Genomic DNA, 15191 nt, shown 5'->3' with positions numbered 1-15191 from the left:
TGTCTCCATTAAGCAGCAATGCCTATTTCTCTCCCTATGAGCACCTGGTTATCACTCTTGATGGTAAAAGGGAATCCAGACAATTAGCTCAGATGCAGAGAACGTTCTGCTGTTGGTCAGATGAACTGTACCTAGAGACCTGCAAGGTCTTGTGAAGCATTTGGAAGAGTATTTCCCAGTTCAAAAGTGCTACTGGGGGCAGAACTACTGTTCTGTTGCTGATGCTGCTTCTTGGTGGGACCTGCCAATATGACTGAGCTTCAGTAGTTGTGTCTTCACCTACTATCCAACTGAAGAGAGAGTGGAATAAAGGTTGAACGGACAGTAAAGAAAGTACTAAATGGATGAAAGCATGATGCAACAGTTTGTGAAAACATTTTGTTCTCTCCATCCAGGGAAATTGGGGGATTTCATGCTTGTTTGTAACACAAGCAACTCTACAAACATAACAGGAGAACATAAACTTTGAGGCAAAAATCAAAACTCAGTGTAGAAATAACAAAAATGAGACAGAATTGCACCCAGGACCAGAAAACATGTATTTAAGCACAATTCAAGGGATCTGGAGGTGAAGGGTACGGCTGATGTGCTGATAGCATGGGGAAGTGGAGGCAGATGCATAACACAGTAGGCCAGACCCCAGTCATTTTACACTGGGAAGGATGACAAACAGGATTTTGCAGGGGAAGTGCTGGAAGTCCTTCAGTGGATCGTGGCTAGAGACCTAAGTCTTGTTATCAGATGAAGAAGAAAAGTCAGTCCATCTTACTTAGATACCTAGGTACCTAATTTTTGCCACCTAGGAATCAGCACTTCAAAAATGCCCCGCACAGATACAGAATGGATATATATAACTTTGAAAGACTCAGGAACTGGGCTTATTTGTGAAGGTTGTGTGCTTAAGTTAGTTGGCTGGAAACCTTTTTTTTTTTTTCTATAAATTACCCTAGAGAGTTATTTTTACAAAATAAAGTCTAGGAAATTCAGATGTTACTCATAATGAGGGGTGGTGGGCGGGAAAGATATTTCTGGAGGTGACAGCTGGCAAATTTCTGGTTCAACGTCCCTGAAATAATAAGAGGTGATAACAATTTGGTTCTGGTTTTGATTAACAGAAATATTGGTCATAAGATATAAATCCAAATAACTTAATTATGAATTCTTTCAAGTGAAAGTAGGCAGGACTACAAGCAAGAGAAGACCTGTAACTAAAACTGTCAATTCTCAAAAGGTAAATTTTCACAGCCTACAGCTATGTCTAAATTTACATGCTGGCTCTCACCATGGCTCACCACAGATCTCATAATTGTCTGGGCAGGAGGATGACTCAAATATGACAGTACTCCCACCTATCTCTGTATGCAGGCTTCCCCTCTGTGGCACCCACCTGAGATGAACTTTAGTGTAAATGAGGTGTTACCAGAAAGCAATCATGCATTGACTTGTCCAGACATAGCCTGAGGGGAGTGAGTGACTAGAAAAGGTCTACAGAGCTGAGAAGCTTAACTAATCCAGGGAAAACCTGACATTTTAGGCCAAGGGTGACAACGCAGCTCAGTTTTGTATCCCAAAGATGGACAAAAGTGTTACAGAATCTGTATGAGTGATCACCTTGTGAAGGATGATAGAAATTAAAAGAAAACAAATGAAATCACTCAAAATTAAAACAAAAACTTTTCTGCCCAAAGTTATGCTAATTTACATTTTATATAGGAAATTAAATCAAAGAGCAAAAGGTTATTTATTTATAGAAGCAAAAGGGAACATAAGAAATTGAGCTGTTATGCAGAAGAGATGGGTCAAAGATTAAAAATAATGTCTTTCTATATATAATATACATATATACATACATATATATAATTATATATTGTAATATGTTGTATATTTAATCTTCTTCTCACCTCTGACTGCTAATACTCTTAGTTTTCCTGACTAACACTATCAGTATTTGAAGTTCCATAAATTATTTTACTTTGTATGTGCATAAAAGTACTTTAAAGCAATATGTTTTATTCATGGCTTGATGTGAAAGTAGTAGCAGGTGTATAGGTTCTTACTAAGGTTCCTCTTGCAGCCTACAACACAAAGTCTGCATGTTTTAGTTTGACTATGAAATGTGGGAACTGTATTTTGTACTCCATTCACATAGAAATCTGATACTAAAAAGTATCTTGGAATATTCTACAATATTCTATGCAGGATGAAAACAAGTAGGACCAACCTTTTAGAAGCAAGAAAGGTGCAGGAATGAAATTCTTAAAACAATGTATGTTGAAAATCTGTATCAATAAAGCTTTTCAACAGAAATTGGCTGAACATCTCTTGGAGCTTACATTATTGTCAGCTTTACAAGGTTCTTTTTCCGTTTTTATCTGATTCACAAAAGGAGAGAAAACAGAAAAAAAACCCAATTGTGATGTTAATGGGTATAATTCTTACCTCATTAGTGTTACACCTACTTACTACTGAGATGAATTTGCTCCTCTGAGATTTAGTAAGCCAGCTTTTCTAAAATCATCTACATTAGTTTCCATCTACCCACCTTTCAAAAGCATCCATTTTTATTCGCATTAAATGATACTAGCAAGGTTAAAATGAACCATTTTGACAGTCCTTAAGAACAGAGATTACATGTTCTTTTTGAGAAGGGCACCAAACAAACATTACTATTTAATAAATGTCTAATGCTCGATTTTTTTTTTGAAGGTTTTCATAAAAGATACTCTGAAAGATTCACAGAGACCACACATACATAAATGACAGGTCAGACATCAAGGTTGAATTCATTATAAGAGTCCCATAGGGACCCATCTGTCCTGCAGCTGAAGGTAGAAACCAAACAGACCGAGGAGAGAGAAAATACATACAAGAAGTGGACAGGGCAACAGTTATTTGCTGAAAATGGTCAGAATATCTATTAGAGGTAGAAATGCATACTTGAACACATCTGAGTTTTCAAGGATGTAAGTGTGATGACTGCCACTGGCGACACCAGCATACTGGGAAATGGTTAAGATGGGAATCTGCATATAGGGAAAAAAAGGACAAAATCTGCCATCCAGACAGAAAGTCTAAACCATTTGCATTCATCTGCAGGCTGGCAAAAGGATACCCTCAGCAAAGTGCAGTTACACAGTTAAGGACAAATTTTACTGGGAAGATGGGTCTCCATGACACTATTCAACAATTATGGCTGGGATCCTGGTAAATCTGCTCAGGTTCCCCTGTAAGGGTTAAGCTGTTTTAGATCCTGTGGTACAGCACAAAAACGTTAAATGGGATGGTCTGCTCTGCAAAGCTAATTTTGGAATGAAAAATCATTGTTTACCTTAAGAAATGAATTTGGTTTTGGATTTTATTTTTTTTCACTTCTGACTGAACTCTTTTTAAAAACTGACTTGCAAGAATTATTTTCCCAGAGGAGTTTTCTGGACCTATGCTGCAGGGCACTGAAACCATCAGCTCTTCCCATTCTCCTCCTCCCTCTTTCTCCTAGACCTCCTTTCCCATTTTTTTTTTTGACTGTGAAGAACAGGAGAAGATTCCCATTACCCTGCTTCACTGCTCTGTAAAAAGAATTTTAAAACTCCTAATATTACTTAATCACAGCTTTCAGTGCTCCTGCTGCCATAAAACATTATAACAATGGGCTGGCACTTCATCAATTGTAATTTGCAGATATTACAGTCACAGTAGCGCTCAACATAATTGCCTTGCTCTACCACTGACACATAAGGCTTCTTGATCTCGGTCAATACTTCCTTGCTCTGGGGGCTGAAGATAGAAATTTTGGTCTAACTGCTCAGCTTTTTGAATTTCCAGTTCCTGCCCATCTGAGCAGGATGCGTCCCTCCAAATACTCAGCACACCATTGCCCTCAAATTTCATTCCCACACATTTAAATCTATTAGAACACACTTTATTCTCCATTATTCTCAATTTTACACGTAGCAGTAGAACACAACTTTCAAACAGAGAGAATGACAGCAGTTACTAAGAATGAAGGAGCCAGCTTGAAGACAGCAAAATAAAAAACATTTTGTTAGGACTTAGAATTCCTTGCAGGTCCAAAACTCCTCCCAGCAAGAATACGACTTCAAACCATACAGATTATTAATAAGATGTTTATTTCAGGACAGAAGGCACCTTGAGAATTAATTTGATTATGTTGTGTTTTTTCTGTAGACAAATTAAAACATAAATTATCAGCCCAAATGGCTTCTACTGAAGATGAAGGATAGCAACAAAATAAGAAAAAACAATAGTGCAAACTCTCCCTGACAGAACATATTGTGTGTGACTGACGCTATAAAAGACATCATTGTGAGCTGCAAATATTTATTCCTTATCCAACTGCAGCTTCTCTGAGGTTGGGACAGAGGCAGGAAAAAGCCTCTCAGCAGGCACGCAAGCACTCCTGCCGAACACTTGTAGGGAATAAAGCATAAGATCCATGCCATGTTACACTCATACGGCTATACAGACAACCAAACATAATGCTGAGAGAGAGACTTCCTAACACACTGCAGGGACCAGATATTTTTTGATATCTTTCGCTATTTTTTTGTGCCTCTGCTTTCTGACACCACAGTCTGGCTCTAAAAGCTGCCCTCCCAGGCTTCCCTTACAGAAGCGGACCACTCTCAAATTCAGTAAGTGCAAGGTGGGAAGAGGATGGAGCCTAGGGAGACACTGCAGGCTTTCACATGGGCCAGCTGACATGCCCAAGTGCTGGGAGGCCAGTGGCATCCTCGAGAGGAATTTGCTGATCACCCCTCCTCACCACCCTGCCGTGTCTTATTTGTGCAAGAGATTTGTAAGCACCTGCAAAAGCCTTCTGTGCAAGCACCAATTTGAGGGGTATGGCAGCACATTGCCAGGACAAAGTGTTACCAAAGGGGGCCACAACAAGGATTATATTCGCTCTTGAAGCCCTGGCATCCTTGAAGTGACCGGCTTGTTTTCTAATACTCTGACTGCTGTACCAAGGGTAAGAGCTCTCGTCTGGACTCTGGGAGCAACTGGAGACATTAGAGCCTGCCAAGCTGGAATTCACTCTATCCAGGGTGCAGGACTTAGGATGCCATGTGAAATCCCACACACTTCAGCCAATCGGCTCACACAAGTGGAAGGCTACTGTAAGAGTTAATTTTTGCTTATTCTGCCCATTTTGCCAAGATTTTGAAAACCACTTAATGGACTTGGATAGACTCGAGGGGTGTTTTTAGATTCAAGTGCTACTTGTTTAATGGATGTGTTTTATAAATATCAGCATTGAGTTTTTCAAAATTTCTTTGGGATTCGACCTGATTCCTTATAATTTCTAATGTAAAGTAGCATCTGAAGCTGGCAACAGCACAATAATTGTATAACTCCAACACTTGCATAAGCTCATCTCATATTTAGAACAAGACCTCCATCCACCAGGCTGTGAATGAAATAGGTGTATGATATTGCTGTTTGGAGGATCGTTTTCCTTTGGCTTTACAAACCAATGCACAAATATTATGTCATGGCACCCAAATACCTAATTTGAAAGGGCCTTTCAAGCCACCAGATTTCAAATTTATACAGATAAAATATATGTGTGTGTGTGCGTGTGTGTGTGTGTATACACACGAATATATGTGTAAGTGTATATAGTTGTATTTATTTTATCTATGTGCGTGTCTGTGTATGAATGTATATGCACACAGACATTCCTACATGCATTCTTCTCCCCTGGTGCTGATTACCTGGCTGTTTGCCTCTCTTTAGAAACTTCCAGCATTGTCATTCTGACTCTGCATCGTGCTACCTCCTGCTCCTCCACAACAGCTCAGAATGTGCTAGTGCTTGGAGAACTTCAGTGACACATTGTGCATGTTCCCAATGGGCTGTTCTTCTGAGGTTATGAGCCCTGTGAGAGCAGTAATTAAGGAGAACAGACACCTAGGAGTGGGAGAGGGATCAGTATGCTGAATAGTGCGTAGGCAGTGCCAGCCTGCAGATGAAACTAGGGCTGGGGAAAGGTGGTGGGTGTAACGGTGCTCACTGTGCAGAGGTCCCCAGTTCGCTCTTTCTGCAGCAAAGTTCAGGACAGTAACATCACACTTCCCCAGGACAAGAAAAAGAAGGGAAAAAGAATGAATTCTGGGAGAAACCCAGCTTTCTCATTTAATCACAACAAACTGAAAATGTGTTACGCATTCAGAATAGAAGAAAACAAGTCATTAACTTATGTGAGGCAGCTGGTTTGCCAATAACGGCTCCTACACATTCTGGTTTTAATATTATTGTCCTTGTCAACTGTGGGAATGCAATGTATATTAATGATGGTTTATTCCAAATTGGTCATTGTCGGAGTTAATAATTAGGTAGTCAGGCACTAATTATCTCTATTTTGTTTCAAATCATTAACTAAGAAATCTGGAGAAGTAATTTCGGAGGCAGGCACCAGAGCCACATCAAGTAGAGCAGGCTCTGCTGTGGGCACAAAAGATGCTTCACTCCAGAGAGCGGCACCAGACAATGTCTGGGAGCAGAGTTACAGGGACACTGCTCCGAGTACTGGGTGCAGAGTGGCAGCACCTTGGAAAAATACCTATGCATACGGTGTTCATCTGTTCTCTGCACCCCTGGTTCACCCACGAAGAAGAAAAGCTCCTTGAAGACATCATCTGGGACATGGACAACAGAGCTGCACCAGAAGGGCCACCACGGGCCACCACTGCTGGCTGCAGCCCTGCTCCCAAGCAGCATTTGGCTGGAAGGGCACCCCCAGCAGGAGGGTGGCAGCAGTAGGATGAGGTGGCACAGTAGGTTTGCTCAGAGAAAGTGAAGCCTCATCATTTACTCTGAAATCAGATTCCTATGGAAATTACCATAGGAAAGAGCTCAGGACAGAACTGGGTCTGGTACACATGGAATGAGAGCCCTTGGGCATATGGGTGGAGCTGCCTGAGCTCCTGCTGGGGTCAGGGACATCAACAGCACCCCTCTGAAGGTCTGTGCTGTCAGACCATGGCTGAACCTGCACTGCTGCTCCCCACCAGCTGGCAACACCCACCTCTCCTCAGATGGGTGCAAGGTACCCCAACTGCAATCATCCTCTTCCATTTTCCCTACGTGTTGTGGAGATTACATCAGAAATGCTACATGGGAAGGCTTTAAAGTAGTTCAGGGAACATATTTTGCTGGCCACTTTGAATTGGATGTGCCCTCCTAGTGCCTTAGCACACAGCAACCAAAAAAATCCCTTTTCAGTTATTCTGTTGTAATTTAACCTTCTCATTTCAGAATTTTTGAGGTTATCCTGACCTTGTAGGCACAACACCCCCACCAGACATCAAGACCAGCATCCATCAGCCCACTATGAACTTACCTCAACATAGAGGATAGGGAAAATGCCAATCTTGTCACCCAGCATTCCTTCTGCCCAGTTGTCATCCACTCTCCTGATGACCGTCAAAATTTCATCCTCAAATTGAGATACAAAAAAATACATAATCAGATTTTTTCAGAAGAAAGATACCAATTTTTAGTTATGCACATGACAGCTTACAGAGAGACTACACAGAGGATGTAATAAGCCAGGTAAAAATGTTCCCTGAATCCTGGGCCAGCAGCATTCCTGGCCCAGCATCTTACCCCAGGCATCCCATTAAAAGTGCATTTAAGCACGCTGCAGACCAGTGCAGCTCATGCTGGCTGTCAGCAGCTCCAAGGGTCTGGCCACAGCAGGTGGGAACAGGTAAACTCTTGGTTTCACTGCAGGGAGAGAAGAATGTTTGATCCAGGAGATCACCTCTAACTCAAAGGTGAAAACTCCCTAGCATGAAGTTGCCCGTGTATATCCAAGGGTCTGTTGTAATGCTTGGCTGCTCCAGAAGACAATGTAAAGGGAAGCATGAGTACAGCACAGGTAGTCCTGGAAAAACTTCCAAGAAGAAGCATAAGGTGTAGTATGAGGTACTCAGCAACTAGCCTGAGTTCCCTGTCGATCTCACTTTATTTCCACTACTCGCTCTGTGAAAGTAAGAGCTAGATATGGTCTACCACCCTCCATGTAACAAGATGCTGATGTTAAATGATTAGGCAAGGGGAGTTGTTTTTTTGCAGATACTTCTCATGTAGAAAAAAACTCCACAAACTCCTGATCCAGGATGTTCAGACTGTGGATTTGCATTGATAGAAAAATAACCAGAACAGGGTGATGTGATGTGTTTTGTAGTTTCTGAACATGTGCATTTTGAACATGTGCACTCTGAAACAGCTTAAATGTTTCCTTTGAATTATTCATCTGAATGATCCATTAGGGGAAAGCTCAGAGAAATGACCACAGACTGAGTCCTTCAGCTATTTATTACAGCTGGAAGGTTGCAAAAGAATTTGTGCATTTAATTTCCTGAAGAAACAGATAGCATTCCCTTCCAAAGCCCTGTCTGCACAGACCATTTTTGATCTGTGTAAAGAACTGACAGTAATCTGCAAAGCTTCCACATGCTCTTACTAAAGACTGATTGTCATAAATGTAGAATCTAGGTAAAGGGGGTATATGAGGAAAAGAAGCAACTGCATCACTTCAAGAACCTGCTATGAGTGTTCCTACTTTCTGTGTTTATTCAGTTATTTCCTTAAAGGAATTTTTAAAAATCCAAGATGTGATGGGTCTACATTTTCACTATATGTTTATGTGTAAACACATAATGTGCGTAAGTGCATACATAGCTTATGAATAGAATCATAGATTGTTCAGGTGGGAAAAACCTCTAAGATCATTGAGTCCAACCCTTAACCCAACACTGAGCATAAATGTATGTGTGTATATAGATATTTGCATATATACACACACATAAGAAATTCAGAAAAAAATTTTAAACTGTAAAATCCCAGAAACATTTTATTAGATTTTGTTAGAGACACTGTGCAATCCCGACCCTGGAGCAGGTTTTACAGACACCTGGCAGGAAAGGCTTATCCTGCATTGACTCTACTCATGTGGAATGGGTAACCTTCAAAGGTCCCTTTCAACTTTACCTGCTAAGGACCTATGAAATCTGGAAGCATTTCCATACACTGATCTTAGTTTGGCTCTGCCAGGTATGGCTGTTGAATGTGGTCATATATGAGAAAAGCATCCTGAGATATGCTAACATTCAAAAGGTGTATCTTCGTGGGAGAGCAAAGTGCAATCCTTGAGAATTCCATTACATAATTAGTTTTCAGAAGGGTGTTGAAAATCTCCAGGAATTACAGCAAATCCCGAAAAATCCTTTGGAATTCTTTATTAATAGCAAGTTTCTTTGAATTCACAGCCAACAACACCATTCTATACAGTGGGCTGGTGAAAGCCTCCACATGAACTATTTTAGTACCTTGTACTAGTTGGATAGCTGTGCTACTTATAAATTCCTAGAAAGATTCCCAAAAGGATCATGAATAGTAAAAAGCCCTAGATCTCTTGGCATACCACTTCGGCTTTCTGAACTTCACTATTTCACATTGACTAAATTGATTTCCAGGCAGCATAAAGGAATCCAAGCCTCAAATCTCATTTCAAAAGCAAATGGTATTCACTGTAGTTTGGACAAAGATATGTTGCGCTCTTTTTATGCCTGTTGCTAAAGTCTTTAATTATTTGCTCTCTCCTACTTCCTTGAGTTTCTCTCTATTCATCAGGGCTGGGTTAGCCTTGCAACAGGCATGTGGGACCTGCAGTTTCAGTTTATAATCATTATCAGAAAAGAAGTCAAAGATAAATCACTTAAAAACAGTCTGATTGCCAGAGAAATGAATCTTTTTGCTGAGAAAACACCACAAAAAGTGTCCAATAACAGTCCTGATTCACGGTCTGATTTTTACTCTAGTCATTGATGGCCATTAACGAAGCAATACAGAGCAGATGTGTCTGCTATTCTGCAGAGATAACTACTCCATCTAGAGCACAGGGGAGATCTCAGTGATGGCAGGATGGCACTGTGCCATGCTCGGTGAGTCCAGTTACAGCGCTTGCCAGCTGGCATGAGAATCCCTGTCACCAGCTATTGCCGGGATGGTCTCTCTGTGAACAGCAAATATTCCTTGAACTGAGTGCTAAGGGGCTGGGATGCTGCTCCACAGCCAGGAACCAGTACTGGATGTCATGGTTTTAAGACTGGCACAGCACTTGTTAAACACCACTGTGGCCTGGGAACAAAACTGTTGGAAAATGAAGGAAATAGCTGATGTTATTAAAAATGTGATGCGCAATAACGCATGGTGAACAGCTGTTGCTACCTTGACGTGTCTGAGACTCATCTACCACTGGGATTCAGCCTTTTAGAGGCCATGTGAACTCACGCATGCAAAGGGTGGTCAAACACCTAAACAAACCTGTGGGCTGAAACTGGACTCAGTCTAAGGGTGGAGTAACTACACAAACAAACAACAATGCAATTACTACAGATTTGCACTGCTGTACCTGAAAGAATCCTCTTGCACAGGTTTGTACCAGAGAGTGCATAGCCCAAAGGAGGACGGAGTATTTTTTAAAACAGAGAGAGCAGGAGCCTAAGCCCATACTGTGTAGCATGTAAGGTAAGATTAGAAAGCTGAGTCAATAAGTATATCCCAAGGGCATGCAATTAGGCTCTGTAGGCCAGACGTTGATTGCAACCACATAGGGAATATTAGGAGTAAAACTCCTGAAGCTACTAGAGTTAAACTGGTGCAAAGCCGACACAAGGCTGAAAACAGCTGTTACAGAGAAAAAATAACTGCTAACTGCCTGGTTTGACTGATCACTGACAAGCACTGATGGAAAATATGTTAAGTAGCAAATCTGAGATGTTCTATCATCTTGTAGTTACTGCAGAGGAGGGAACAGTGGCGGAACCCTATGCCTGCACGTGTGGTTTATTTGGGAGGATGAGCTGAGGGAGCAGTCCAAATGGTGTAAGAGAATCACAGGTGTGAGCTTTGTTTGTTGCACTGGATACTCAAGACAGATTTTTCTCTGCCCCTCCTGGTTTTATTCTAACACATACAAAATTATTATATTTGGGTTATCTTTGGCCTTTAATCTGGAGAGTGTCTACAGGAGATGAAAATGGGTAAATGGTAGAAGCCCTCTGCAGCACTGCTCGTGAAGATCTGTAAGCAGACATTTCCTTGCAATACACCTCTGGAACAACAGAACATTTGAATTTTGAAAAATAAAACAAAATAAAACAAACTAGTAAGAAGAAACACCAAATATCCTTCCTTTGTTTTCTTTTACTGCACCAATAGGTATTCTGAGTGTACAGTAACAAAGAGGACGGGAAAAAGCAAAGCCCAGCAAAAGAGCAACAAAACGCAATGATAGAGAAGATCCCTATGTTTGTGATTCCTTCTTATAGCTTTTCTTTAGAGGAAAACTTTATTATCTGTTTATAAATAAAATCCAATTACAAGTGTCTGGCAGCATTAAATGAGTTGCAGGGCACAAATAGGTTATACTAGTTTGTATAAATGGTATGCCAAACCAACCCCTCTTCCAGAGGAAGGAAAAAATAGCTTAAATGAAGTTGAGATCAGGTCCAGCATCTTCAGATGCAAACTGAGACATTCAAATGATGCATATTGCCCAAAGTGACAAATCACATCTACAGCATTGCAGTACACAAGACTCTATGCAGAGGAACTGACTGCATCAGCAGATGATCTATAATCTGGGCTAAACAGGAACCTTCATCAGCACAGGTGACAGCTAAAATTAGCATTGAGAAAACTGATGAAAACATGACGGTAAAGTCTCAAGACGAAAAACAGATTATTCACTGTCAGGGAGAACAATAGGCAGGACATAAAAACAGTTACAAGGTGACAGTGCATGTAGTGGAAAGAGCTAAAGAAGAAAACAGCAATAGAACAGAAACCTAACCCCCTTGGGAAAAACACAGTCATCAGGGATAAAAGGATGCAGACAGTAACATGAGGGATGAAAATAAGGCAAATTGAGAGTTTGAGAGTATAGCTATACAGCAGAAAGAAATGCTCCTTGTGAGAACGACACTGGACAGCTGAGAAAATGAGAACTATCACTATACAAAGGCAGTTATTGTAAAGGAGGTATACTAATATATGGCATCAAATATATCAAATACGAAAGTGTCTAGGAAAGGATCTGTTCTAACAAAAAAACCCACAACTGCCTGCTGTGCCTATTAAATTTCTTAGATTGTGCATGCAATGAATACTTTAGGCAGACAAGGAAGATTGCATTCTCAGAGAAGTCTCCAGTGTACCTCTGGGCAAGCAGCAAGGAAAACAACGCACCAGCAAATTTATATTTACTGATAGGATCTCAAAGGTAACTTCTGTCTAATTTTCTGTTAGTTCATGGCTGTTACTTCTCACTAAGCAGCCCACTTTCTCACAGAGATTCACAGCTCCAGGGAGGCTGGCTAGTCGTGGGGTTTGCAGTGTTTGCAATCAAACACTTCACTTGCTATGGAGCAAAAGTGCTTACAAATCTTTTGTTAAATAAATATGAGAAAGTATACAGTGTAGGAAATTGCATTCTGCTGAGAAACGTTGCATGAGTGAAAAAGAGGTTACATTCGGTGAGAAAATTATATGCTGCAAATGATTCATTCAGCTATAATAAGTAGCCTCAAAAGAGGAGGTCAGTAAAATCCTGGTGAAGGATATTTTTATCATCTATTTCATATTCATTTTCAGCATAACTGTTATTACTTTATGTGATACTGTAACAGCCACAGACAGCTGAAATAAAACAGAAAATGACAATGAACAGGTTCTCCATGGCATTCAGTGCCATAAATTAACAATAGAGGATATGCTTTATTTTACTGTGGGTTTCTTGATATCCATGGGACCCATCTAAGGTCAACACAAACAGCTAGGGAAGGGAGGGGGAGGCAAAAAGTAGGTGGGGAGGTGGGGGTGAAAGAAAATGTGACATTTTAAATCCAAAGGAAATTACAATATTTCAGTTTTCTCTCATTCCAGTGTGAATTTATTACACATTTTGGTTTTAAAAAAACAAAGACTGTTTTTTAAATGTCTACTTTTTACTTTCTTTATGTTCTTAAAATAGGAAATACTGCAATATATTTTGATGTAGTGTATTTCAACTGTTAATTGATATATGGTATGATGAAATATACATTTTAAAGCTGAATGTCATTTTAAAACACTGGAACATCTGATTCAACAAGGAACATTAAAAGAGACATTTCCATTAGATTTTTTCTGAAATTTGAGTTGTTCTTGGGGAACATTTCAATGCAGATGAAATGTATTTTTCTCAGACAGAAAAAATGTTCTCAGAAAGCGTGTAGCCAGTTCTACTTGTTTAGTTTCACTAGCTTTATACCAACCTTGCCATACATGGCACGAGCTGTCTCAGTGGCTTCTCCTTTAGACAAAATGGGAGTCATTTCCCAATGATGCTTACACAGGGCTGACCCTGATGGGAGTCTTTACGCTTACCCAGTCCTGCAGCACGGCTGGTGCATGGGACACTGCAGGGACACCCAGCAGGCTCTGCTTCTGCAGGGAGGATATGCTGGTTTTCGCTGGGGTACTTACTTTTTTCACAGTGGCTGGTATGGGGCTGTGTTTTGGATTTGTGCTGAACACAGGGTTGACAATAGAGAGACGTTGTTACTGCTGAGCACTGGTTTCAGAGAGTCAAGGCCTTTCATACTGCCATGTGGGCAAGGAGACTGTGGGTGCATGGGAAGTTGGGAGGAGACATAGCCAGGACAGGTGACCCAAACTGACCAAAAGGGATATTCAATACTATATGACATCATGTTCACTGTTACGAGTGATGGGACCCTGCTCTCCTGAGCGTGCTGAACACCTTGCCTGCCCATGGGAACAAGTGAAATAATTCCTTGTTTTGCTTTGCTTGTGTGCATGGCTTTTGCTTTCCTTATTAAACTGTATTTATCTTAACCCATAAATTTTCCAGCTTTTACCCTTCCAATTCTCTCCTTGATCCGAGTAAGTTAGTGGCTGTGTGGGGATTGGCTGCTGGCTGAGGTTAAACCATGAAAGAGGAGGATTTACAAGTTGGAAAAAGTCAGTGTCCTTCAGCACGTTACATGACGCATTATCCCACTTAATAAAGGAAATTTAGCCCCATCAGCCTGTCTCCACTAGGCTGCCTGAGCTCAAGGACTTTCATTTTCTCATAAAAGAAACCAGCTGAAAAAAACAGAGTTTAGGGGGTCCCTGGGCTCCAGGGAGGCCAGGACGGTGTCCCACCAGTCCCTAGCATCACTGCTCCTGACTCAGCTACCAGCACCACAAGTGCCCCATCTTTCCCTACAGAAGCCCCTTTCTGAATTTCTTTTTTTAAAACCTATTCCCCTACCTTGGTGAAGGTCAGGCAATCCTTGTCTTGATCTTTATCCTTTATTTCAAAGTCGTAAAGTGCTTTGCCCTGAGGTGGAGCTTGCGGGAGAGGCTTGATACATTGGATGTAGCTGGCAGGGAAGAAGCCGTGGTTCCCATTGAGCTCCCCGTGGTACCAATTCTCGTCCACCTTCCGCCGCAGTATGATGATGTCCCCCTTGTTAAACTTGAGGTCACCAGGCTCTTTTCCCTCATATGTGTAGAGGGCTTTGCCATAGGGAAGCTGAGAAACATTCTGGGGAAACAAGATAAACACCTTTAAGCAAACTCCAGGCAGCACCAATAGCCTTCCTAGAGTCATTTTTATCTAGAAGCAAACTGGTCATCCTTGACCAAATTACCCCAATGACTGAAGATGATTGCTAAATAATGCTACACCCTGGATCTCAGGAAAACTAGGATGTATGTTATAGTAAGCCTGAGAAGGTAAGTGTGTTATATGAGAGCAGACACTGTCCATCTCACGAAGCTCAGCTGAAACCTGCAGTATCTCATACACCATCAAGCAGCATCAGTTAATTTGCAAAATATCCTATGTAAGCGGAACAATGGGTTTAAACGAGTAGACCTTGACATGTGTAAAGGTAAAATTTTAGACATTTTGACCTTCAGGGTTGCTTTGGTTTCTGAAGCTCAGAAAAGAAACAAAATAAAACAAGCTTGAAGATTCACATGGTTCTAAAAGTTGGCAAGTTGATAATTTTTCATTGTGCTTGTTTGAGCAACTCCAAATATTTTTGAGTTTGAAGCTTTTCATTTAGTTTTTGATTCTGTAGCTAAATGCTCTTACTTCTTTCAAA

The 15191-nt window shown here is 40.9% G+C and overlaps 1 protein-coding gene across 2 annotated transcripts in view; it reads right to left on the bottom strand.

Annotated features, from left to right (window-relative positions):
• Positions 1 to 15191, bottom strand: part of SH3RF3 (SH3 domain containing ring finger 3) — a 256876-nt gene that overhangs the window by 84963 nt on the left and 156722 nt on the right. For both annotated transcript variants that reach the window (XM_027743512.2, XM_039384464.1), the window contains exons 2-3: positions 14351 to 14626; positions 7364 to 7459 (exon numbers count right to left, since the gene is read on the bottom strand). In XM_027743512.2, coding sequence (XP_027599313.2) covers positions 7364 to 7459; positions 14351 to 14626 — 372 coding nt within the window. The remainder of the gene's footprint in view (positions 1 to 7363; positions 7460 to 14350; positions 14627 to 15191) is intronic.

Source organism: Pipra filicauda, unplaced genomic scaffold (genome assembly GCF_003945595.2).
Source record: "Pipra filicauda isolate LSUMZ 115617 unplaced genomic scaffold, ASM394559v2 scaffold115_size4368891_pilon, whole genome shotgun sequence".
NCBI classification, from domain to species: Eukaryota; Metazoa; Chordata; class Aves; order Passeriformes; family Pipridae; genus Pipra; species Pipra filicauda.
This window is presented reverse-complemented; position numbering and strand designations above follow the sequence as displayed.